Source organism: Rhamphochromis sp. 'chilingali' (genome assembly GCF_963969265.1).
Source record: "Rhamphochromis sp. 'chilingali' genome assembly, chromosome: 14".
NCBI lineage: Eukaryota > Metazoa > Chordata > Actinopteri > Cichliformes > Cichlidae > Rhamphochromis > Rhamphochromis sp. 'chilingali'.
This window is the reverse complement of record NC_137941.1, coordinates 16,108,087-16,132,118: the sequence shown is the minus strand read 5'-3', so window position 1 is coordinate 16,132,118 and position 24,032 is coordinate 16,108,087. Positions and strand designations below refer to the sequence as shown.

General features: G+C 37.4%; 2 protein-coding genes and 1 pseudogene across 6 annotated transcripts in view; 1 reads left to right on the top strand and 2 right to left on the bottom strand.

The window, feature by feature from the left end:
* Positions 1 to 3,180, bottom strand: part of LOC308410407 (sodium channel protein type 2 subunit alpha-like) — a 28,781-nt gene extending 25,601 nt beyond the window's left edge. For 3 of the 4 annotated variants that reach the window (XM_080903721.1, XM_080903723.1, XM_080903724.1), the window contains exon 1: positions 3,036 to 3,180. The gene's annotated coding sequence lies outside the window, so the exon portion shown is untranslated. Of the gene's footprint in view, positions 1 to 2,218; positions 2,323 to 3,035 lie in introns of all 4 variants that reach the window. The other variant, XM_080903722.1, reaches the window with a different exon arrangement.
* A 1,219-nt stretch (positions 3,181 to 4,399) lies between these two features.
* slc38a11 (solute carrier family 38 member 11) lies at positions 4,400 to 8,697 on the top strand. The gene is made up of 12 exons (XM_080902838.1): positions 4,400 to 4,477; positions 4,584 to 4,704; positions 5,125 to 5,199; positions 5,322 to 5,456; positions 5,607 to 5,672; positions 5,766 to 5,872; positions 5,953 to 6,032; positions 6,198 to 6,268; positions 7,047 to 7,208; positions 7,300 to 7,412; positions 7,680 to 7,811; positions 7,900 to 8,697. Exons 1-12 carry the CDS (start codon positions 4,466 to 4,468, stop codon positions 8,137 to 8,139), a joined length of 1,314 nt encoding a protein of 437 aa, XP_080758964.1. The 5' UTR covers positions 4,400 to 4,465; the 3' UTR covers positions 8,140 to 8,697.
* A 5,811-nt stretch (positions 8,698 to 14,508) lies between these two features.
* The window catches only part of LOC308410408 (sodium channel protein type 2 subunit alpha-like), a 35,970-nt pseudogene continuing 26,446 nt past the window's right edge, over positions 14,509 to 24,032 (bottom strand). Inside the window, exons 15-23 of the transcript XR_013974692.1 lie at positions 23,853 to 24,007; positions 23,417 to 23,590; positions 23,208 to 23,330; positions 18,694 to 18,969; positions 18,559 to 18,615; positions 17,668 to 17,809; positions 17,477 to 17,577; positions 17,102 to 17,372; positions 14,509 to 17,005 (exon numbers count right to left, since the gene is read on the bottom strand). The product of XR_013974692.1 is annotated as a sodium channel protein type 2 subunit alpha-like (transcript). The remainder of the gene's footprint in view (positions 17,006 to 17,101; positions 17,373 to 17,476; positions 17,578 to 17,667; positions 17,810 to 18,558; positions 18,616 to 18,693; positions 18,970 to 23,207; positions 23,331 to 23,416; positions 23,591 to 23,852; positions 24,008 to 24,032) is intronic.

Genomic DNA, 24,032 nt, shown 5'->3' with positions numbered 1-24,032 from the left:
TTAAATTTAAGATGATGCTAATCAGATTCACTCACTGAATTCCACCTTGGCTTTATACTTTCAAGGAAATCAGCTAGACAGGTCATAGAGTAGAAGATAACTCATGTAACATCTGCCTATATGTGGGCAAGAGTAGATACAACATTTTAAATGTGTTTTTCTCTACTCTTGTACTAAATAACAGATGTTCATCAGAATTAGAATTCAGGTTGAACTAAAGTTCATCTGTGGTTTTCATCTGTCAGCTCAAAATCCAAATTCAACATAAAAGAAATTTAGGCCAGAGTTTCCAAAATAAAACCATCAGGCCAGTGGCAACTCTCTGCTACTGTCTTTTATATGGTGAAGATAAGTTCCTTCTTGAAGAGGAAATGTTTAGCACAAAACAAGACCCAAAGAGCACTTCTCTTATGTTCTGGCCATCACACTAAGCTAAACCTTCCTAATATTTATAAATACTGTATAGGTGATGCTGAAATCTAACAACAACCTCACTATTCCTTAAATAACTACAGTCATTAGACACTCATTTGATTTTGGCATAAACAACACAAAATCATTGATCCATCCTGCTTCGTATTAACGTTTATGGCTGCAGATGGTGATGCAATGGTATTTCTTAATATTGGGCCAAATGTGCATGGTTTTATAGGCTACGGGCTACCTGACCATTGATGATGACCCATGTCCATCCATTTGTGACCACAGTAGACCCATCTTCTGTTGCCTACTTTCAGCAGGGTAATGCAGTGTCAGAAAGCTCAAATAACCTCAAACTAGTCACTTGAACAAGACAATCAGTTCACTGCACTCAAATGACCTCCACAGTCACCACCTCTCAATCCAACAGAGAACCTTTAGGATGTGGCGAAATGGGAGATTTGCATCCTGGATGAGCAGCTGACAAATCTGCAACAACTGTGTGACACTATGATGTCAAAACTATGGAAGCCCATTTCCGCCACTAAAAAACAACAGAAAAAAAGTTTCCATCTTTCTTTCGTGAATGACATAATTTCCTTGTTACCCAGAAGCTGAAGCCCACAGCTACAAATGCTACAGCTAAGCTACCGGTATTACAGCCACTCATGAATGCACAAATTGCTGATTATTTTCAGCGTGGCTTCACGAATGATGAAATCCTTGTGGTATTAGCTGAATCACATGGCGTTACTATCAGCAAACGTACTCTCAAAAGCACCAATTTGTGATCTGGTTTTGAGTGTGCATTCCACGTAGATTACGGATTGGCAGAGCTAAATCGAAATTTCGAGTTACTTCTCTCAAAATTTCGAGTTAATAAATCAAAATTTCAAGTTAATAAGCCGAAATTTAAAAAAACTAAGTCAAATTTCGAGAAAGATAACTCATAATTTTACATGGCATATATATATATATATATATATATATATATATATATATATATATATATATATATATATATATATATATATGCCATGTAAAATTAAGGCAGTTCTGAATGCAAAGTGGATTTCAAACCTGTACTAGTAAGATACATAAGAAAGGGATGAAAATAAAGATATTTTTTTGTTTATTGTATCCATGTAGCCCTACCATATTCTAGCTCCCTAAGTTATTATTAAGCTATTAAGCCTTTGACAGCTCATAGACTATAGCATTGAGACATGTTCTTTCACAATATAAAAGTAAATCACTCAGTACCAGTACCATACATTTTTTAGTTATTTGACACAAACTAAAAAACAGCTGCAACAGTAAGACAAACTTTCCAAAAGTCTCATGATTATCTGCAAACACAAAATAAACCTTGATTTCCTGTACCTCAGCCTGCAGTGAGTAACCTCTAAAGAGGCATGCATCATTGTGTCAGTCTGTTCCCAACTCATTATACATAACTTGAGATATGAGCCACTACCACTTCAAAGCTTCAGTGTGCCCACTTAAGTTTATCAGTAACCAGTCTGCATTACAGGCGTTTGCGTACTGACCTAAGACAGAGAAATTTGTTCCCCTAACAGAACAGAATGCCAAAAAAATGTATTTGGAGTTGATTAGTCGCCAAACATTAGACTGACTCGTGGTAATAAGTTTCAATAGATGACTGACCTAGCCTATTAAACACAGTGTCAAACAGAAGCTTTAATATTTTATGTACATTACTGCAACTTAATTTGTATGACCTCAAAGTGCATCTTAGTACTTAGATGAGATAAGAGGTGGTTTGTGACACACTCACATTTCTAGCTCACAACTAATGGCTGCTGCTGTCTCCAACGGGGTACGGAGTCAAGATTCAGTCTGGCATATCCAGGGCGTTGGCAGAATAGCTGTTAACAACCTCTGAAATAAAGGCTTTTATGAACAACCTGTCAGACTACCATACGGTGCGGATAGGACTGAACAGAACACTCTCATCTCTAATTGACAACAATCTAATAAAGATGTTTACAGTAGGGGAAACAGGAAGTCATCTAAAATGGAGTGTGGGTTAATAATTGCTGCCATGGCCATTAACGTTTGTAATATATTGTAAACCGCAATCTGTTGTCTTGTCTTGTCTTGTCTTGAGAGCTCAATCATGTTTTTCCTACACAGGGCTTCCATAAAAACTGATATCAGTAACATTTATGTAGCTACAAAGACTATGCCATACTTCCAAGGTTGAAAAATATTGTGCAGATATATGGATAACCTTCAATTTAGATAAAGGCAACAAGATAGATAGATAGATAGATAGATAGATAGATAGATAGATAGATAGATAGATAGATAGATAGATAGATAGATAGATAGATAGATAGATAGATAGATAGATAGATAGATAGATAGATAGATAGATAGTCTCTTAAATGTAACACTGTAAGACTTCTCAATCACCACCATCTCTATATGATTAACCAAAATAAAATAACTTTTAAAACAATTCTCATAATTAGGACCACTTAAAGAAAAACAATAACAAAAACAAAAAAAAAACACTTTTTCTTCTTCTTCTTCTTCTTTTTTTTTTTTTAGGAAATTTAGGATAAAAAGTTGCTGTGTTTACCACTCACCATTAGCTTTCCATCCTTGCCAGGTGGAGATTTCTCTGGAGAATATTTTGAAAAAATGAAACTTTTTAGAATGATTTAAAATACGGCTGTCAATCCGATTATGGTGTTTGACGCTTCTCCCGACGCAGACCTGGTCATTTCCACGATTCCGGTAGGAAAACCCTGAGAGAGAGAGAGAGAGAGAGAGAGAGAGAGAGAGGGAGAGAGAGAGAGAGAGAGAGCGAGACCGTGTCCGCCCCTCCGCGCAGGAGGGAGTACTGTAGTAAAGCGATTCCGGGGAGCTTCCATAATACCGAGTAAGGGCAGACCACCAGATATTATTATGGTGAAAATCACTGCGTGTAATTGTCCAGAATAAGATTCTGGAGTTCAGTCAGAAAGTAACAACTTAAGCCACAGTAATAGATCTGATTGTGTTCTACAACTCTCTTTGTGCCCAAGAGGCGTGATGTCATTGGTGGCAGGTTTGTTCTGTCCGAAATGCTGTAATCGCTGAAAAAACACACAAAAAAGCTGTTTTTATCGCTTCATGGTAGCACAGCAGGAGACTATATATGCACCATCGTCGTTTTCCTTGTAAGAATCTATTGTATAAAGTTGGGTGGATGAGTGAGTCAGGATAAGAGTCAGTATGTCAGTCTGATACCCTCTGCTGGATACATATAGTGGTATAGTATGGGGTGTTTCTAATGGCTGAATTGTGGTTAAAACGTGGACCTACACAAAACAAAGGAGAAATAAATGTTTAAATACAAAAAATTGTTACTCGAAATTTGACACCTGCTTTTTTCATCAGACTTTCAACAATATTAAACTCGTTATTCCTGTTTAATCTTGGAAATAAGTAATTAAATAAATAAATAAATACGGGTACCAGTTATCGTTACTAGCACATTTTCCTTTACGTCTGATTCTGCTGTGGTAGCCTCAGTATCGTTTGGGGGGGGTAGTTTAGCATATAAGAGAAATAAAGCGCCTGATCTCATATTTACAACCCACAACGTGAGACAAACACGTACTGTACAGTATATCTTTTTTTTCTCAACAACGGGAGCTTTAACAGAGCCTTTAATCCTTTAATAAATCCTTTAATTCGCAATTTCCTTGCATGCGTCCAAACATATTTCGGCACAAGTGTCAAAGTGCAAACTACTCCTCCCCTAAGAACTGAGTTACCGTAGGTTTGGCTCATTGACAAAATTAATATAACTGAATCCCCCCCCTATTCTGCATCACTGCATTTACGCTTAATTTGCAGCGTATTCCAACGACCGACCCAGGGCGCTGTTGAGTTATTTTCGTTTTTGCTTTGAATCGAGTAACTGAAACAGAGGGGCGTTTTTACAAACTTCACCCACAAATATGTGAGAGTTAACATCTAAACAGACAGAAGCGAGAATGAGACGACTGACAACAACAGGTGTTCAAAAATGGCTCAGCAGGTATGTCTAAAATGATGCTTGCAGGATTTTAATAGCAGACTAAAGTCTTTCTTATTAACTGATTTTCTCTTCTTCTTCTTTTTCTTCATTTAAAAATTCATTTCAGTTAAACTCTGAAGAAGGGACCACATTAATTCCTCTACAAAAAGATGCCAGAAAGTCGCGAAGTTCAATGATATCTGCATCTTTTAATTTTATCAATTCTATTATAGGATCTGGAATAATAGGTAAATATTTAATTGGGTTGCCTTTAGCTTTTATCACACTAACTAAATTATATGCAAACAGTTACTTGGATGATAACCTTTGAAAGACTTCAAACTGTTATTTCTGTAAAAATATTGTTGAATAATCAGTTAGTTTTGCTCATTTCAGTGTAACAAGGAGAAGCTTTCATACTGTTCAAGCCCCACAGCTGTATCATATGACAAGCGCCTGTTGCCCTCTTTCATAAATTTAACTCTTTGTTATGCTTACCCCATTAAAATAAGTAATAAAAAGACTGAAATGTGTTTGTTAAGAACTAGTGCAGATGTTGTGCTGCTTCTGTACTCTGCAGTTTTTGCTTTCTGGAGATTGTAAATTTAAATTATACACATTATCAGCTGCAGCAGTACATTTTCCTATTTATTTATTTATTTAACCAGGTTTACCATACGCATTGAACCAGGCAGGGCTTCCCTTTGGCCTTCTTCTTTTGATAGTTGTTGGATTCATCACAGGTAAGCCTACTAAAGATGTATTTTATTTTTTATCTTTATGGGGGAAAAACACACGAAACATGAGTCAAAACAAAAGCAACCAATACAAATAACATATTTTTTTACTTTGTCTTTCATGGAAGATTACTCAATCATTCTACTTATAAAAGGAGGAAACCTGTCAGGGACAAACAGTTATCAGTCACTTGTACACAGCACATTTGGTTTCCCTGGATTTGTAATTTTATCTGGACTGCAGTTTCTTTATCCTTTCATTGGTAAGTTCAGTATTAAATCAAGCCTTTTAGCATGTTCTGGCTAATGCTCTGAAAGTATTTGTTTAGTGCAGTATTCCTGTTACTGTTCATCTATTGACTTTTGGTTAACAAAAATGAATTGCAATAATAAAATGAACTTTTCTCCTTCAGCGATGATCAGCTACAACATCACAATCGGTGACACACTGACCAAAGTCTTTCAAAGAATTCCTGGAGGTGTAGTGAAACGTGAAATCTCTGCCTATAAATAAGAAAACGTGCAATAAATAAACACTGACATTTATTGTATTCACATTTATTATGTTACAGTTGGCCCAGATCACATACTCGCGGAGCGTCACTTTGTGATCATATTATCAACTGTTGTTTTCACGTTCCCCCTCTCGCTTTATCGAAACATAGAGCGACTTGGGAAGGTAAGTCTGGTTTTTCTATAGCATCCAGCGCATTGTGGTGATGTTAAAGCAGCTTATAAAATATTCACATGTGTTACCAGGTGTCCTTCCTGTCAATGGTGCTGACAGTTATCATCCTCATCATTGTAATCATCAGAGCAGCTACCTTTGGACCCCAAATGTATGAATGAATACTCTAGTTTGCTAATCCACGTAGATTTTTGCTTTATTGCACTTGTGTGTGAAACATGGGGTTCTTTTTAAAATCACCTATTTATCAATTTTACAGACAAACTGATGTATGTTTGTGTTCTTTGATGACTGAATATATAAATGTACCCTCTAGCCTCCCCACAGATGATGCATGGGCATTTGCAAAGTGGAATGCGATTCAGGCAGTAGGTGTAATGTCTTTTGGTGAGTTTGTGTGCATTGAGCTTCTACTGATATTGTACATCTCTAGAACACTTTTAGTAGTACTGTATGTTACCACAAGACAAGAAAAGAAAATAGTACAATAAAAGCACAGCATGCACACCAGCCTTATGACATCAGGAATTTCATGAAAGAGTGTGTCATTTGCTTAACACCAACATGAGTTTGATTGGTGGTTGAGACTTTTTTCAGGAAGTGTTAGAGACCAAACAAGTTAAGGCTTATAGATAATGGACTAATTATGAAACCGGAAACATGATGGCTTATTGCTGACTATCTTCTTGCAACATTTTTTTTTCCTTTTGTAAAATTGTTGGTCATTAGACCATTACATTACATGGCAATAACACTAAGTGAGCCTCATGTATGTCCATGTTTTCCTGATCAAAAGGGACCAAAATGTATTAACTAAGCCATTACTGCTTATTCATCAGTATCCAAGTGCTAAGGCTCAGAATTTCAAAATCCATCATAGCTCTGACCTGCAACCCAGCTTTACTGTAAGAAGATCAAGCCTATTATTTTGAGACACTCAGCCACAAAAGAAAAAAAAAATGCTGTTACTGGAAAGCTGCATTCTTGTCAGCCTCTTTTGATGTTTTTTTTTTAATATGCTGGAAAGCTAGGACAAGTAAAAGTGTAACATAAATAATATGCTCAGTTTACCATTAATACCACATGTGTGAAACACCTCAAACTGTTCTTCAGCGTGGTTTTTTGTCAGCTGAACTTCAATATTCTGCTCTGTTTTTGTCCTTAGCCTTCATATGCCACCACAACAGCTTTCTTATCTATGGCTCACTGGAGCAGCCCACTCTTGCTAACTGGTCTCAAGTCACTCACATCTCCGTAGGCTCAGCACTAATAATCAGTGCTGGATTTGCCGTTGCTGGCTACACAACTTTCACTGGCTACACACAAGGTACCATGTAGTACATAATGTATAGCAGGTGTCTGTGCAATTTAAATGCCACAAAAACATGTTTAATTATATCAGAATTTATGCTTTTTAGGAGACATATTTGAGAACTACTGTAGAAATGATAACCTGGCAACATTTGGTCGCTTCTGTTTTGGCATCAGTATAATAACAACATTCCCACTGGAGTGCTTTGTGACACGAGAAGTAAGTAATACTATTTGACAGGCCAATCAGAAAAAAATAACTGTTAAATGATTACATATGTGGGGGAGTGATATTCTAACGGTTTTAGACTTTGCACTCAAATGCTCCAGCAAAACTTCTCAAATAAAAAGACTACAGCAACGTCTTTTAAATACTTCAGCAGCTTCCTGAGTGTAATTTTGTTTTAGTTTTTAAAAATCTTTTAACAGCTGTAGAAAATGCATATATATTTAAATATATTCATTTTCTCACAAATGTCTTTTTCAGGTAGTATCTAATGTCATTTGCAGCCGAGATCTTTCAAAAACTAAACATGCAGCCATAACCATGCTCATAGTTGCAGTCTGCACATCAGTATCTTTGGCCTATGACTGTCTAGGAGTTGTTTTGGAACTGAATGTAAGTCTGCACTGACATAAAATTATTTATTTAGGTATGCTAATTCATTCTTCTCTTTATCTTACTGATATTATCTTCTTCCATCCAGGGTGCTCTGAGTGCCACACCTCTGATCTTCATCATCCCATCTGCCTGCTTCCTTAAGCTTTCCTCTGGCCGCTGGTTCGATGGTGAAAACGTGATACCCGCGGTGTTAATAATAATCGGCTTGTTCATCATGATCACTGGTTTGATCATGACTGGCATCTACCCACAAGGCTGTTCACATGGAGTGGAGATGTTCTACTGTGCAGATGCCAATGCCTCTAGCACTGTACCACCTGTATGAAAATAATGTGTCAAATATTTAGATGTCTTAAAAAAACCCAACTTTTTTGTTTTCCTAATGTATACGGACACACTTTCCTCACTTCTGTTATATGTTTATTGGCTGCTAGGTTATTGGTGCTTTGCCTTATATTTCAGACTGTAGGGTGGAAGAGGAAGGGCCCTCCATTAACATGAATTTACATTTTAGTGAAAAATCAGGTTATATAGTTTTTTCAAACTTTTGTCATAAAAAGAAAAAAAAACTTTAAGGGAGAATTTTTAATGGTGGCCACAACCTAGGTGGCCGACTGTTGTTCTTGGGAATACTCATCATGGATGAGTGTGATATTAAGGTATTCAAATCCTTTTAGTTTTACTTTATTCTAATAAATTAATTTAAGTTATCATTATTATTGTGATTCTTTTAGACTACAGACTTTTCTTGGTACTTGTGTTTATTATATACATGGAAGGGAAATTGTTGGCTTCCGCATATTCCCGCATGATGTCGCTGTAGACAAATAAAGCGTTTATTCAAAGGAAGTAAAAAAAAACAACAACAAGGCTTCTTGTGTCTTTTGGCGGACTGCGCTTTATTTCACTAAATGGACACAGTCGCTTGTGGATTTTATTTATAAGTGGTTGAGCTAAGTTGTTACTTTACGTGGTAATGTCAAGTTGTCAGTTTACTCGAATACGCTAGCGTTATATTCTGAAAGCCACATTAGTACTAGGGAGCAAATGAGAGAAACGCCCCGTTTTTGCGCTTCAGTGTTGCGATGCAGCGTCAGAGATGTACGCAGAAAAGTTGGCGGAGTTGTGCACTGTATCAATAGACACACATATATGACTGCATGTAGTTCATAGGGAGGGAGGGGGGAGGATAAACTACTCTAGGATGGACTGCAAAACGGAGTTATGGATCATTTATCGAGACAGTAGGACTCCACAACCAAGGTTAACTTTTTTTTTTTAATACTGATGGAAGTTTGAAGCTGCTTAGAAAACCAGCAAGGCGTGATCAGTAAAACGTTTAATTACAGTGCATCTCTTTGTTGCTGTTTTTGCAAATGGTGCATGGATTAAGTTTGTTGATTTGATATTCTGTAATACAAATGTTTTTTTTTTCTGTCCAAATTGCAGTTAAAGATGCTGTTAAGACATTATAGGACAAAATTTCATATCAGCTTTTGGTTTATAGCCTTGGAGATGGCGTCAGCTGCTTGTAATCCAGTGGTTGGAATCATAAAAATTAGCTTTTTATAGTTGGTCTTTATATTCTTGGCATTCAGAGGCCATCTCATGAGATTTTCAGATTGAAATTCGAAGTGAGATGGAGAATTTGAGTATATGACAGTTTCCAATTCAGTCTTCCACAATAGCTGTACAAAGTTTCAAGTCCTGACTTCAAGTCCCGCTGTGATTTCTCCATTTGTTAAAATAGCATTCAGGCACATTATAATTCTCAAAAAAAAACAAAAAAACAAAAAAACAAACAAGACAAAATACACCAAAACAAAACACAGCTCTCTCAGTCTGAATTTTATTCATATTCCATAAGTATTGTGTCATCTGAGATCACAGCCACACTCCTTGACAATAGAGAGTAGCAGACTACCTATATCTTTCTGTGGTTTGAGTATTATTTGGAAAAATAAATTAAATTACTTTATAACCTGCTGGGGTGTGGATGAAGATGTGTTTCTTTTTTCTGGCTTTTTATATTTGGGGAGACTTAAGCGACTGCCTCTCACTTTTTCAAACTCAGTCATATGTGAAGATTTATGTAACCCTGAGAACTGTGTTATTTGTTATCGAAATCCTAACTATGCCAGAATGATCAGGCTGACTGTTTTCAAGCACAGTTGTTGCTAACACATACACGTATACTATTTAACGATAGGCATAATTTTTTTCTTGCTTCAGTCTTCTATAAGCAATTAAATAACGCATTTAAGAAAAAAAAGTATTTCTAACTGTAACCATCACTATTCTGTCATTGAATGATACTGCTAACTGTCCAGAAATGTCATGCTGCTATCAGAAATCCCACACAGATTCTCTGTGCTCAAAAGGCAAAATTTTGGGTATTATTTAACAATATCCACCAAGCAGATGCAATACAGGATAAGAAAAATGAGCATTAAGGCCTAGCAAGCTGTTACTGATAGTGAGCTATGGTGTGTTTTAATACTGGGCTGTATGTTTTGAGACTGAAGAAGCTAAACTAGAGAAAATGGTCTTCAATTCAACTAAATTCAGTTTTATTCATGTAAAGCACTTTCATTAAGAAAATTTTGAGAAAGCATGGTTGTGTGGTGATTAGCACTGTTGCCTCACAGCAAGAAGGTTGATCCCACCACTCAGCTATATCAAATTTGTGGTTGATCCCACCACCTAGCCTAGCCCCCACAACCCTGACAAGGATGGACTTTCATAAAGGCATCTAGTTTACTGAAATGTATCCCCCCACTGCTGTAATCCATTATTGTAAATGTAAATGTTATTAAGACATGATCAGATGGTTTTTAGGGAACACTATTAAATGTTCAGTTTCTGTACTATATAACAGAAGAAGATCCAGAGTGTGATTAAAGTTTAGGTGGAGTTTTTTTTTTTAGAAAAGTTAATTGAGTCCAATAATAGATTAAATGCTGCTATGAGGATGTTACTTTCAGCATCTATATGGGTTAAAATCATCTTCAATTATTATTTTATCTGAAATCAGAAATCAGATGGATTTTGAGTTTTCCAATTAGGGTGGACAAGACTAAGAGTTAGTCTTTCAAATCAATTAAAACTCTGTTTGAGTCTATGGTTGATTAATTGTTGAGGTTGTGGGTCTTCATCCTCATCATTGAAAGAGTGTCCACGTTACATCCAAGATGAACAGAATCAATTTTTTGGGATTTCCTTACCTGGATGATTGAGCGTGCATCAAGACCTTTGAGCTCAGAGGTTGTAGTAATTGCTCAATTTTTTTTCTGGAGTATCAGTTTTTCCTTGTCTTCCCTCCACTATCTCCACCATTTCTGTCTCCTGTCATGTCCCAATATCGGTCTGGTGTCTGTGTGTCCTGTTGGTGTTGCTGTTAGTGTCGCTATCTGGTTTCCCTGTTATTTGTGTCAAATTTATATCTATTAGTTACTTTCTGTTTTATTTTAATAGTCCCTTATCTCGTGTGCGTTACTCCTCCGCCTGTGCTTCAAGGATTCTGGTAATTTGCATGACTTGGGGGTGTTGACTTATTGATTTATTCTATGAAGAATAAATTGATTTATTCTATTTATTCTAATAATTGATTTATTCTATGAAGCAGAATAAATCATTTAACCGAATAATAAATAATGGATTAACAGGGACTTAGAGGAGAGAGACCTCATTTTTAATAATACACATTTAGTTATTTTATTCTTTGGGAAACCTGAGGATGCTATATTGTATATTTACATTGTGTTTTTGTGATTTGTATTTTCTTGAATATTTTTTGATATGTTTAAATTGTTTTTTTGCTTATTTTTGGTTTGTTTTTTTGGTGGTCTGGGAGCAGAGGGATAACAGGAAGAGAAAAGCTGAAGAGAGGCATCCCTGGTTCATCCAGGAAACAGAAGAATGACTTGTCTTTGTTACCAGACTGATTCCAATGCAATAACTGTATGTACCAGTGAAACCTTTCAGTAAATATTCATGTATGTTTTTTTTTTGTCCTTAAACACCTCATGATCGTCTATTTATACAACACTGAAGTTCAAACTAGCCTGTTTAACTTTTACAGTAGTGTGTAGATCCTGCCTGTATATTGGCTATCCTGTCGTTAAGTCTGACGTCACTAGCCGTGTCTGGGCCTAAACTACGCTGCAGGTCCATATATCAAACAATCACTATTGCATTACTGAGAGTTGAAAAACTGTCTAAAGTCTTTCATCTTTAATAAAATGATCAGTGTTCTGCTCTACCAGGTGTAACAATTGAGTTTAACATCCAGGCATCCATGAAAACGGAGTTTATGACATTTAACGGAGTTAGAAGTTAGCAGGAAGTTAGCTCGCTAGCTTCTATCTAAATACAATATAGCATGTCCTGACTGCGGGGTTTTGGAAACAATATTAAAACGTACAGCTCTGTTATCACTTCCAACATAAATGAAGACAGAAAACTAAACAGCAGTGACGTTTGTAGGGTTACTGAAGTTTGGCTAGCTGGTATATAATGATGTGCTACGTGAGCGACACAGCTATGTTAGCATAATATAAACAAGCTAACTTTTTTTCCACTCGATAAAAGTTAACGTGAGTGTTCTCGGTAGTCAGGAACAAATGTAATTACATGGCAGGATGCTGTAAAAGGACCAAACTTCAGCCAGGAGAACAACTGAGATAATCCATCCACAATACGAGGTTAGTCATTGCATGGGCTGGGCTGTAGTTACATCCTAAGGTTTTAAAAACTGAGCTTAAATAAATGATTAGCGGTAATAAAAGCCGAGGGAGGTCAACAGTGATCACTGACTGTTTTAGGAGCTTTTTGAGATTAAATAGAAGAAAATACATAACATTAAACATGTTAACAACACAAAAGCCATATTAAACGCAGACTACTTTAGGCCCGGAAGTAGTATTCGTCACGTCATCACCTAACTACCGGATAGCGCTTCTTTGTGTCTGTTATACTACAGTTAGACCACTCCCACTCTCAGCCTGTGTAACATTAAAAATGAACTTGTATGAATTAGGCCTTTGTGCATTCTTAATAGAAACTTTTACAAGTTTTCCATCAACATTCAGACATTTTATGTAACAGAAAAATGGACTGCCTTGATTTATGTTTCCTGCATTATCAGTCTTGTTTTATGAGATACAGAAAATCCCAACAAATCCCAACAAGCATGAGTTTAGTTTAATAAGCTGCTTACACAGTTATTTGCCAGTGACAGACTTAAACTGGTACTAGGACAACAAAAAGCAGGTATAAAATGGGAAAGTTGCATACCTTGTCAAATTACTCTAGAGTGCACTATTACTATGCATATGTTTGTCATGTACCCATGCGTACTCCTATTGAAGCACCGGTTCCTGTGTTTCATTTTGTCTAATGTCAGATTGCTAGAGTGAACTAATATTGTAGTAAAGCTTATCATCTTCTAACATACATTGTACCAACTTACTGAACCACAACATGACACAAACAAGCATGTAAACAGTTTCAGTGAGGGCATTCACACTGGCCAGAATGTTGACATTTTATGTGGTTCTTCCAGCTGCAGTGAATGCTTTTGTAAAAACTGCAGTTAAACACATTTACTTCATATTGTATGGAACCTTTAATGGTAAAATGTATACATGTTTAGCAATAGTCTAAATTTTAGATAGCTGGAACACAGGAATGTCAACAATTTAAAAAATGATCTAACAATTTGCAAAGTATTTTTCTAGGGTTTCTGCTCTGACACTGATAATCAAAGATAATCAACAAATTCGGCTTGGATTTGTTTTTTTACTACAAGGAAAGTTTCTGTAACGTGTAAAAAAAACAGCCTCCTCATGACATTTTTGCACCTGATGGACTGGGACAAATCATGGCACGCACTCTGCCATGCATAATCATACTGTGCCATTAGTTTTCTTTTAAAGTAGTGATTTTTGGTGGAAAGCCTATACCTGAAGATAGAACCATTTTGAAAGAGTAAAAAAAAGAAAAATAAATATAGAAAGAAAATTAACCAAATCATGATTTTTATTTAGTGATAACATACAACCTTTTTTCCCTGCTTGAGTAATATAACAGTCAGTGGTATAACAACAATTGGAGAAAATTATTTAGAATTTCAGGAGCAGAGTCACACCTGAAATACGCCCTTTCTGGTTCTTTGGCTATATATGACCCTCCTGTACTACAAGCTGTTTATTCTCATTTTTGTTTGATATGTGGAGCACCTTCACATCCTGCTTTACCTTATATCATCCCAGTCCAAAATAGCTCACAGCTCATAAGCTGCACATCTGGTCACACCTTAGCTCCTTAGCTCCAGCCGCTCCTCCAAAAATTCAAACCCACACAATCTCTTGCGAGCATTCATTTGCCACCTGGCATAGATAGTAAGGGTAGACTCGTCATTCAACTAGGAGACTGCACAGTTTGCAATTATTTCAATAACTTCACAAGTTCTATGTCTGTGCCGCTACCTGGACTCCTGCTCATTCTACAGACACCGTCATTCCTGCCCAGCATGCCCACACAACCCCACTGACCCTCAACATCGTCTGGTTCCAGGTTTCTCTGGCCATGGGAAAACCCAGTGGCATTAATTTCCTCCTTGAGTGGTTTGAGCATTTTCTTGCTCCTCTTGTAAACAAATAGCTACCCCCCCCCCCCCTTTTTTTTAGGACACCAATATCTGCTAGCCATATCAATTGGCATCATTTTCTTATATGATTATCAGCTTTCCCACTTGACGACATTTAGCTCTACCCCTTCTCCTACTTCTCTGGGTTATCATAGATGTTATCATGGGGTTGTCATGGAAGGTGGTTCTCCAGTAATTGTTCTTCCAAATTCAACCAGTGTTTACAAAACTGCTTATTGTCACCTTGATTATTTTACGAAATCTACACAGTAGTCATCAGTGCCTAATGCAAAATGAAGTAAACTACCCAGCCAGGTAATCCCGATTTCATATTCTATTTCAAGATAGACTCACCCCTAAGGATTTACTAGCCTTTGATCCATTACTTTCAACTTTAAGTTCTCTCATCATCGGGATTACTTCGGATCTCTTCTCCAGTTATTCTTTCTGCATTTCTGCCATTAGATCCACTTCAGTCAGTGAAATCACAAATCACCAGTTTGAGGTCATGAGGTCAATCTACCAATCATATATTTGCAACCATCTTTGACATTTGCAACACACATTTTCATCACTGCTTCCTGGAAATTCCTTCTTTGGGGATCTGCCTAGCCCAGGAGCTGCAGCCAGTCTCTTCTGGGGCCTTCCCCAAGCAGCAGCCTCAATTGATTTCCACTAGAAATGCTGTCATATCTAAATGAGGATGCAGTCCCAGCTAGTGAATTGGAGATAATTTATCTGCATTTTGAAGTGGGGACAAACACTCCCCTTCTAGTTCTCTGTATACGACTATATATGCCCTGCACTACAAGCTGTTTGTAGTGCATCATCATCATCATTCGTCTCTCATTATTACATTGGGAAATGCCTGGCTGGAAAGCCACCATTCTTCTCTGAAGCCTTCCCCAAACCTTAGCCTTAACTGTTGCTCTGCCATCTGCAATTATCTATTGGGAATGCTGTCAGACCTAAGTCAGGATCCATTTAGGTTAGTCAGGTCACAGCTAGTGAATTAAAGACACCAGGTAGCAAAATTAGCTTCAATACAAGTTAAAGGATTAACTTATATGCGTTTCATAACACTTTAAGTAATGATGCCCATCTTTAGCAGACGTAAGGGGTCCTTGCTCCTTAATCCTTCCAAGTGAGTCATACTATAGCCTAAATGACACTTGTCTATTCTCTAAGATAAAAAAAAATTACAGTCAGTTTGAAATAGCAGATATCCATATTAAAAAAGAGACTCCAGTGGATATCATGATCACTGTGAAAGGTTGTAAACATTTTGCATTCACTACAGTGTCTTTGGTGTAGCACAGATTTCCTTTTATATATCTTGTTCTTTGACATCTTTGTTCACAAATTCTTTTTCACTTTTGTCTTTTTCCTATTTGTTTTTTCTATTTGTTATTTCTATTTTCTATTTTTATTTCTACATGAATGCTGAGAGGCCGCAGAAAGTGTCAGTTTGCTTGTATCGGCACTGGAAGTTTTTCTTAAAGTTTGTCTGTGTCATCCTTTTCCATGTTAATGAGCTTTTCATCCTTTTGATTGTTATTACTTGATGTCTCATGGAGTCTTGTGTCTTTTCTTAGACTTTCCCGTACATACTTCCGAAATGCTCTCTGGATCACAACAACTGAAACAGCCTCCTGTTTGCGCCGGATGGTGGTACTGATGGGTTCGTAGGACACCTTTGAAAGATTCGAAGCCATGAAACGCTCTTCCATTTGCTCCTTTAGAATGTCCATTTCTCCACCCTCACCTAGAACACGCTTTGTGAATGCAAACAGGATGTCTAGGCAGTGAATGCGGTCACCACTCACCATCGGTAAGTCCATAGAGATCAGGTCAAACTTGTTAGGCTTGGCTATGCGCAATGGTGGTTCCAGATTATCTGCAAATTCTGAAAGCATTTTATACTCAATGAACTGTGTTGCATGAGGATCAAACCTTTCCCAGACCTCATAAAACATTTCAAAATCATCCTCACTCAGTGGGTCAGCGCTCTCTTCAGTAGCTACACCAAAGTTTTCCAGGATGACTGCAATGTACATATTCACCACAATAAGGAAAGAGATGATGATATAGCTCACAAAGAAAGTAATTCCCACTGTAGGATTTCCACAGTTTCCTTTAAAAGTACTACCAGGATTCTCCATCTCAGGGTCACAGTCATCTCCATTTTTGTTGAGAATGGGATATAGTAGGGTATCCCATCCAGCTGAGGTGGTGATTTGGAACAGACAGATCATGCTGTTTGCAAAAGTCTCAAAATTGAAAAGATCATCAATACCTCTTTCCTTCTTGACATATGCAAAGTTTGACATGCCAATGATGGCATAGATGAACATCACCAAGAACAGCAAGAGACCAATGTTGAACAAGGCAGGAAGTGACATCATCAAGGCAAACAAGAGTGTGCGGATTCTTTTGGCTTTTTTAACAAGGCGGAGGATGCGGCCAATCCGTGCCAGTCGGATGACTCTGAACAAGGTTGGTGAAAGAAAGTATTTTTCTATTATCTCAGTAAGAAACAAACCTAAAGAAAGAAATGAAATGATTAAACACTGGATGACAGATTACTGCAATATTAAAAACTTGTCAGAGAGAAACTGTAAATGAAGGTGAGTCATACCGATGATTGACAGAATAACAACGATGAAATCAAATATATTCCAGCCATTCATGAAAAAGTAGTGCCGGAGCGAGACCATCTTCAATAAGCACTCTCCAGTGAAGACGACAATGAATACCACATTTATATAGTAGAGAACCTTTTTCTTGTAGTCTGATTGTTCAGCAGTTTCCATCATCATAGCAATCATATTAAGTGATATTAGAACCATAATCACAATGTCAAAAGATTTCTTGGTTGTAAAATCAAAAATATATCCTAGAATCTTGTTCTGAAACAGATAGACATGGGTAAAATAAACAAGAATATATTTTAGAAGAAAAACAATAAAATTTTAAATTCATATTGAATCCAGTCAAAGTTTGACTCGCATACTGATGGTCTAGGGATCGGTTTTTGTGGTTTCTTTGATGCCAGTTTCTTCATGGCATTGTAGTATTTCTTTTGTTCTTCAGTCATAAAGATGTCTTGACCTCCTAAGTAAAGAAAACATGATAGGCACATTAAATCACTTAAATCAAAAAAGAGAAAATACCAATTCTTCTTTTTACAAAGAGGTTTGATACTTATCTTTTTCCTTTGCTGATTGAAGTTGTCAATAACAACACCAGTGAAAAGATTGAGTGTGAAAAATGCTCCAAATATGATGAAAACAACAAAATAACAGTACATATATAGGTTGATCTCATAGTCTGGTTGTTCTTCTGGCTACAATGATAACAAAAAAACAAGACATTAAAAAAGAGACATCCTTTAGATTACTGTTCTGGCCAAGCGGATGTGTGCCTTAAGTGATTTAATTTTACAGAAAACTCTGCCTTGGTGGTATTTGTTTACTTAGCACTGTGTGTACAGTGCATAAAATATTCTGTCTTCCTAGTCCCTGTCAGTATCTGTCAAAAACTTGAGCTGCAGCATTTTGAATCAACTAAAGGCTTTTCAGGGAGTTTTTAGAACATCCTAATGATAATAAATTACAGTGGTACATCCTAGAGGTAATGACTGCATAAACTGGTTTTGGATGTTTCTAATTTTTAGAGATATTGCGCAAATGAAAGAAAGCAGTCCTACATATTTGTTTAATATGTGCATTACCTGGCCAAAAATGACTTCAAGATTCCTCACAATGTTATTGGAGGCCACCGTAATGCCATCCAGAGTTAACATTTGGTTAGACACCATATTTCTAAGATTATTAGGGCCGTAGAATAACCTGTTTTATCTGAATTTAGAAGTAGGAAATTACAGTAGAGGTCATCCAGATCTTTAAGATAAAGCTAACTCTTGCTCATGTTAGACCAACCCTTCACTTCAAAAAATATATTTTACATTGTTACAAATTTTTCATCAGAAATGTGTCACTGCCTCAGCAAAAGAAAGTGTAATATGATTTTAATAAAACATTGACATTTTACAGGGGTTAAAGCATTTATATGGTGAGATATAAAAATAACCACCTTGGTTTGAGAATCAACAGCGGCATACATGATGTCCATCCAACCCTTAAATGTAGCCTATAGAAAAAAATACAGCAAGTGACAACGGTAGAAAAACATGTTCTTCTATTACAAAATTTGCAACAAAATACTTACTACTTGCAACAGTGCAAGGTAACCCATGCCAACATTATCAAAGTTGACCTTAAGATTCATCACTCGAGCGCTTCCATTTTCCATTTGCCGACAGTCTGTCATATTTTTCACTTCTGATACCAGGAAATTTTTATTTGTGGTTGTGTTGACACAATAGTAGAACTTTCCCGCAAATAAGTTGACTCCAATGATACTGAAGATCAGCCAGAAGATGAGGCATACCAGCAGCACATTGAAGATGGAGGGAATGGCTGCCATTAGGGAATTGACAACCACCTGCACATCAATACACAAATCACATAACATATCTGTACAGCAGACAGAGATCACAGAAATCTAAACTGATGCATGATATTGTACACTGTGGTAATGGTTAAAAATAAATTAATAAATAAAAAAGGAAGAAAAAACACATTTTTAAGTGCCATTGCGTTGGGTTGCAACTAAAGTTTATTTTGGTAGTTGACAAATCTGCCAATTTTTCTTAGATTGGTCGAATAGTTAACGATTACTTTAATAACTCCTGTCTCCACTTTCTGTGAGCTAACCTCTTGTTGTAGGCTCCAGTACCTCACCTGCTCACGTCTGACAACCTGTGAATATTACCCTGCTGTCTTGTCCATTTATGTGGTATTGGTATATGACAAGTCAACAATAAAATTCCATGTAGATGAATTTTATTGTCGACATCATTGATGACGTGGGGCTGCACGGCATCAATGGGTTAGTGCGGTTAGCTAGTTAATGCATTGATGCCGTGCAGTCCCATGCACGGGGCAATCCGCGGTAACTCGATAAGGGAGATTTGTGATTACTCATCTTCATATGATAAGAACCACAAAGTGCTTCACAATAATATAAAACACATGTACATAAAACAACACAATCGAGTCTGCAGCACAACTCTAGTAGAAAGCCAGTCTGAGGTTTTGAGCTTTTAGCTGCTGTTTGAAAGAATAAATAAAATCAAGGCAACTTTAAGATGGAGGCAAAGCAATCCACAACCTGGGGGCTGCTGTTCTAAAAGATCAATCTCCTCTGGTCTTAAAACTACTAACAGCCTTTGATGATCTCAGGCTGCAAGGGAGAGCATGGGGTTCTATAAGATCCAAGATGTAGGCAGGATTGACTGAGAGCTTTAAAAGTCAGTACTAAAATTTTGAGGTGAATTCTAAAATATATTGGAAGCCAGTGTAATGGGAATAAAACCGGTGTAATGTGCTCTCTATTTTTGTGTCTTTGTTAAGAGCTTTGCAGCGGAATTCTGGACTGATTGGAGACGGTTAGGATTCTTTTTGCTCAAACAAAGACAAAAGGCTGTTACAATAATCTAAGTGAGATGAAATAAAAGCATGAATCAGTATTTCCAATTCAGATTTAGACATCAATGTAGTCCTTGTAATCCTTAGTTGAAAAAGGCAGTTACTAATTAGCTGCTTGAGAGTGTTGCTCTAGCAACATCGCAGAATCAAAAATAACATCGAGGTACCTGAGGCTTGGCTGAACAGAGGAGCCAAGAGAACCAAGATGCTGCTTGATTACAGATATTTGGCTGTCGGGAGCAATAATTACCGTTTCTGACTTCTCTGAGTGCAGCCGCAAGTAGTTGTCACAAAGCCATTGTTCAATGGAAGCTAAACATTTTATTAAAGAGAACAACTTTTGGACTTCCATTGGCTTAAAAGAGCAGCAGAGCTGAATGTCATCAGTCTAGAAGTGATAAGACACATCAGGGAACTGCCTAATTATAAGTCCTAGAGGTAACATGCACAGGAGCAAAAGAATAGGTCCCAGAACTGAACCCTGCGGTACTCCACACGTCAGATGTGACATAAACTGATTTGCACAAAAGTTAAAAGATCTATTGGAGAGGTATGACTGAAACCACTCCAGAGCCACAATTTTAGCTTAGAGATAAGCCTGTAATTCTTAAGCTGTGTTAGATTTGAACTGCTGTTTTTTAATATTGGCTCAACAACAGCATACTTACAGAACCTAGGCACCACACCTGTTAAAAGAGAGGTGTTGCATATCTCTACAACAGAGGGGCCAATGGCAGAGAGAACATTTTGAAAACAGTCCAGCAGGTAGAATGTCATATGGACAAGTGGTGATTTTCATTTTATCCAGCAGAAGTGAAAGATCATGTATGGTCATTGGGTTAAACACCAACAGTGAATGAGGGGGAGGTGGACCAGAGACACAAACAGATGGTATTGAAGGACAAACGCTCATTTGGACATTATTAACTTTATCCACAAACAAATTTAGAAAGTCATTACTGTCAGATACAGAAGACATGGCTACTGGGGGGACCATGGGGGAAACAACAGAGTTTATGGTTTCGAACAGTATCTTGGGATTTCTCTTGTTTGATGAGATTAGCTGAGAAAAAAATTCAGAAATTGATGACCTTACAGCCATTGCTAGGATTCATAAGAGAAAAAATAGAGATAATGTTTTGAAAAAGAGAAAATATCCAGTGAGCCGAAGTTCTCTGGATAATGATGCCTTTTTGATGCTAAAGGTCAGAGACTGCTTAGTTTACAGGTTAGCAATAGTAACTCAAATGACCAGTTTTTGTAAACAAGGTGAACAGAAGAGCATATTTTAACACACAACACATCCAACCTTGAAGCAGATGGGCTATAGAAGCTGAAGATTATATCAGATGCCACTACTTCAGTTAAACAAAGAAAACTGAGCAAGAATTCAAATTGGTTTACCAAAATTGGACTAAAGAAGACTGGATAAAGCTGCTGCGATTAGTCTTGATTTTTGTTGTGACATTTGGATGATAGGACAAGAAGTTGAAAGCCTAGATTCATTCTTCCTTATACCAGTAGTTCAGTCTGGTGGTCGTAGTGCAAGGGTGTGGTGCATAGATCATTCCGCTCTCGTCTATTTCCCGTCACCTCTGGTGTACCCCAAGGCTCAGTTTTAGGCCCTCTTCTCTTTATAATATATATCCTCCCTCTAGGTACCATCTTCCGCAAATTTGATCTTCAGTTTCACTGTTTTGCTGATGACACCCAGTTATATCTCTCTTGCAAACCTGATTCCTCCTTCCCACCTTCTTCCCTTACAGAATGTCTATCCGAGTTAAAATCCTGGTTTACCTCTAATTTTCTAAAGCTCAATGAGGATAAAACTGAGATCCTCCTTATTGGCACCAAATCCAACCTTTTGAAGGCAAACCATTTCTCACTCACCATCGATAACTCCACAGTTCTCCCTTCTCCTCAGGTTAAGAGCCTTGGTGTCATCCTAGACAGCACACTTTCTTATAAATCACACATCAATAACCTCACCCGTTCTGCCTACTTCCATCTACGTAACATTAACAGATTGCTTCCTTCTCTTTCCACCCAGTCTACGTCCATTCTTGTACATAGTCTTGTTACCTCCCGTATTGACTACTGCAATTCTCTTCTGCATGGTCTCCCCCAAAAATCCCTCCATAAGCTTCAACTGGTTCAGAATTCTGCTGCTCGCATTATCACCAGAACCCCCTCCTACCAGCACATCACCCCTGTTCTTCAGGAACTTCACTGGCTCCCTGTGAAATTCCGGATAATTTTCAAACTTCTTCTGCTCACCTTCAAGGCCCTTCATAACCTCGCTCCTTCTTACCTTTCTGACCTGTTAACCACCACTTGTTCTGCCCGTTCACTTCGTTCTTCTTCTTCTGTCCAGCTTACTGTACCTTCCTTCCGCCTCACCACCATGGGAAGCAGAGCTTTCAGCTGCTCTGCTCCCAGGCTGTGGAATTCTCTGCCCCCTGAAATAAGAAATATTGGTTCTCTCCCCCAGTTTAAATCCCAACTCAAAACTCATCTGTTCAAATCTGCATATTCACTGTGAATACACTGTTTGTTCATTTTATCTTGTGCTTTATTTTATTGTTCTTATTCTGCCATTGTTTTACTAATTGTTTTATCCTATTGTAAAGTGTCCTTGGGTGACTTGAAAGGCGCTCATAAATAAATTTATTATTATTATTATTATATTTTCTCGACAGACTTTAGGCTTCTCAGTACTGATTAATCGATCCATCCAATTAAGTATTGCCTAAATGCCGCAGCACACTTGAGTATTATAAGCAACCATGACCATTCCTTTATGTCCACACTGTATTCATCTTCTTGTGGCTGCTTCCAACAAGATAATGTCCCACAAACCTCAAATAATCTCAGACTGATCTACACAGTCACCATATCTAAATCCAACAGAGCAAGTTTTGGATGTGTTTGAACCATAGATTTGTATTCTGGATACGCAGCTAATAAATCTGCAGCAACCGTGTGATTTTATCGTATCAGTATGGACCCAAAGTCTCAGCACCTTGTTTAATCTATGACAAAGTGAATAAAGGCAGTTCTGAAGGCTAAAGAAGGCCCACCCAGAACTAACAAAGTGTACCTAAGAGATTTAGGTTGTAGTCTAGTGTACTGGATTAGTGGTAGATAGTTCAACGTGACTCTGAATGGATAGGTGGTTCCAACAGCTCTTACCCTTATGCCCTCAAAGCGTGACAGGGCTCTTAGTGGCCTTAGAGCTCGTAGGGTTCTCAAAGACTTCATGGGACCGAAATTATTAGCATCTAATGTGTTGGCTACTAGATCGGCAAGTGAGATCTGGAAAAAATACAATTACAAATACGTTATAAGCGGCAAAGATATATTAAACTGTGTGTTTCTGTCTAAGCAGCATTTCGATGTACATTAGCAATTAGGAAGTCCAACCAGCACCAGGCATTTGAGAAATATTTAGCAAATCCATATGCCATCCACTTCACTAACATCTCCAGAATAAAAATGCAAGTGAAAATTTTGTCTGCAAACTCCAAAACTGTTTTAATAGTCTTCCTCTGCTCATTGTAGATATCTTCAAATGCCTAAATGTGAGGAAAAAGACAGGTAAGTGTAAATACAAATGGAAAGTGTATTAATGCCAAACATGCACATAATGAAATTTCCATTAAAAATATCAATAGTACTTTGCAGACAATATCTTAGGATTTGCTCCAAAACAGACGTGAGAACAGATCACCGAAAGAGACTGATTTAGTAATATTAAATGAAAAACGTTTTAAAAATGAACAGTTAAGAACTGCCTGATCCTGATTAGATGCCAGATGTTTTTATGTAAATACTTACAAGGGCCCCACTGCTAAGCAGGATCATGAAGATGATAAAGCTCTCAAACCAGTTGTGCTCCACTATCTGATAACAGGTTTTTCGTAGTGCCCACCATATTTTACCCCAGCCCACATCTACATTTACTTGACAGCAATGGAACGCCTGCACACAGACTGAAAAGAGACAATGGTTAGGATG

Excerpts from the sequence above, each read along its gene's own strand:
- slc38a11 (XM_080902838.1), top strand. Across the intron at positions 5,200-5,321 it reads AGTTGTTGGATTCATCACAG|ATTACTCAATCATTCTACTT; the intron begins GTAAGCCTACTA and ends CTTTCATGGAAG. Across the intron at positions 6,033-6,197 it reads GCTACCTTTGGACCCCAAAT|CCTCCCCACAGATGATGCAT; the intron begins GTATGAATGAAT and ends TGTACCCTCTAG.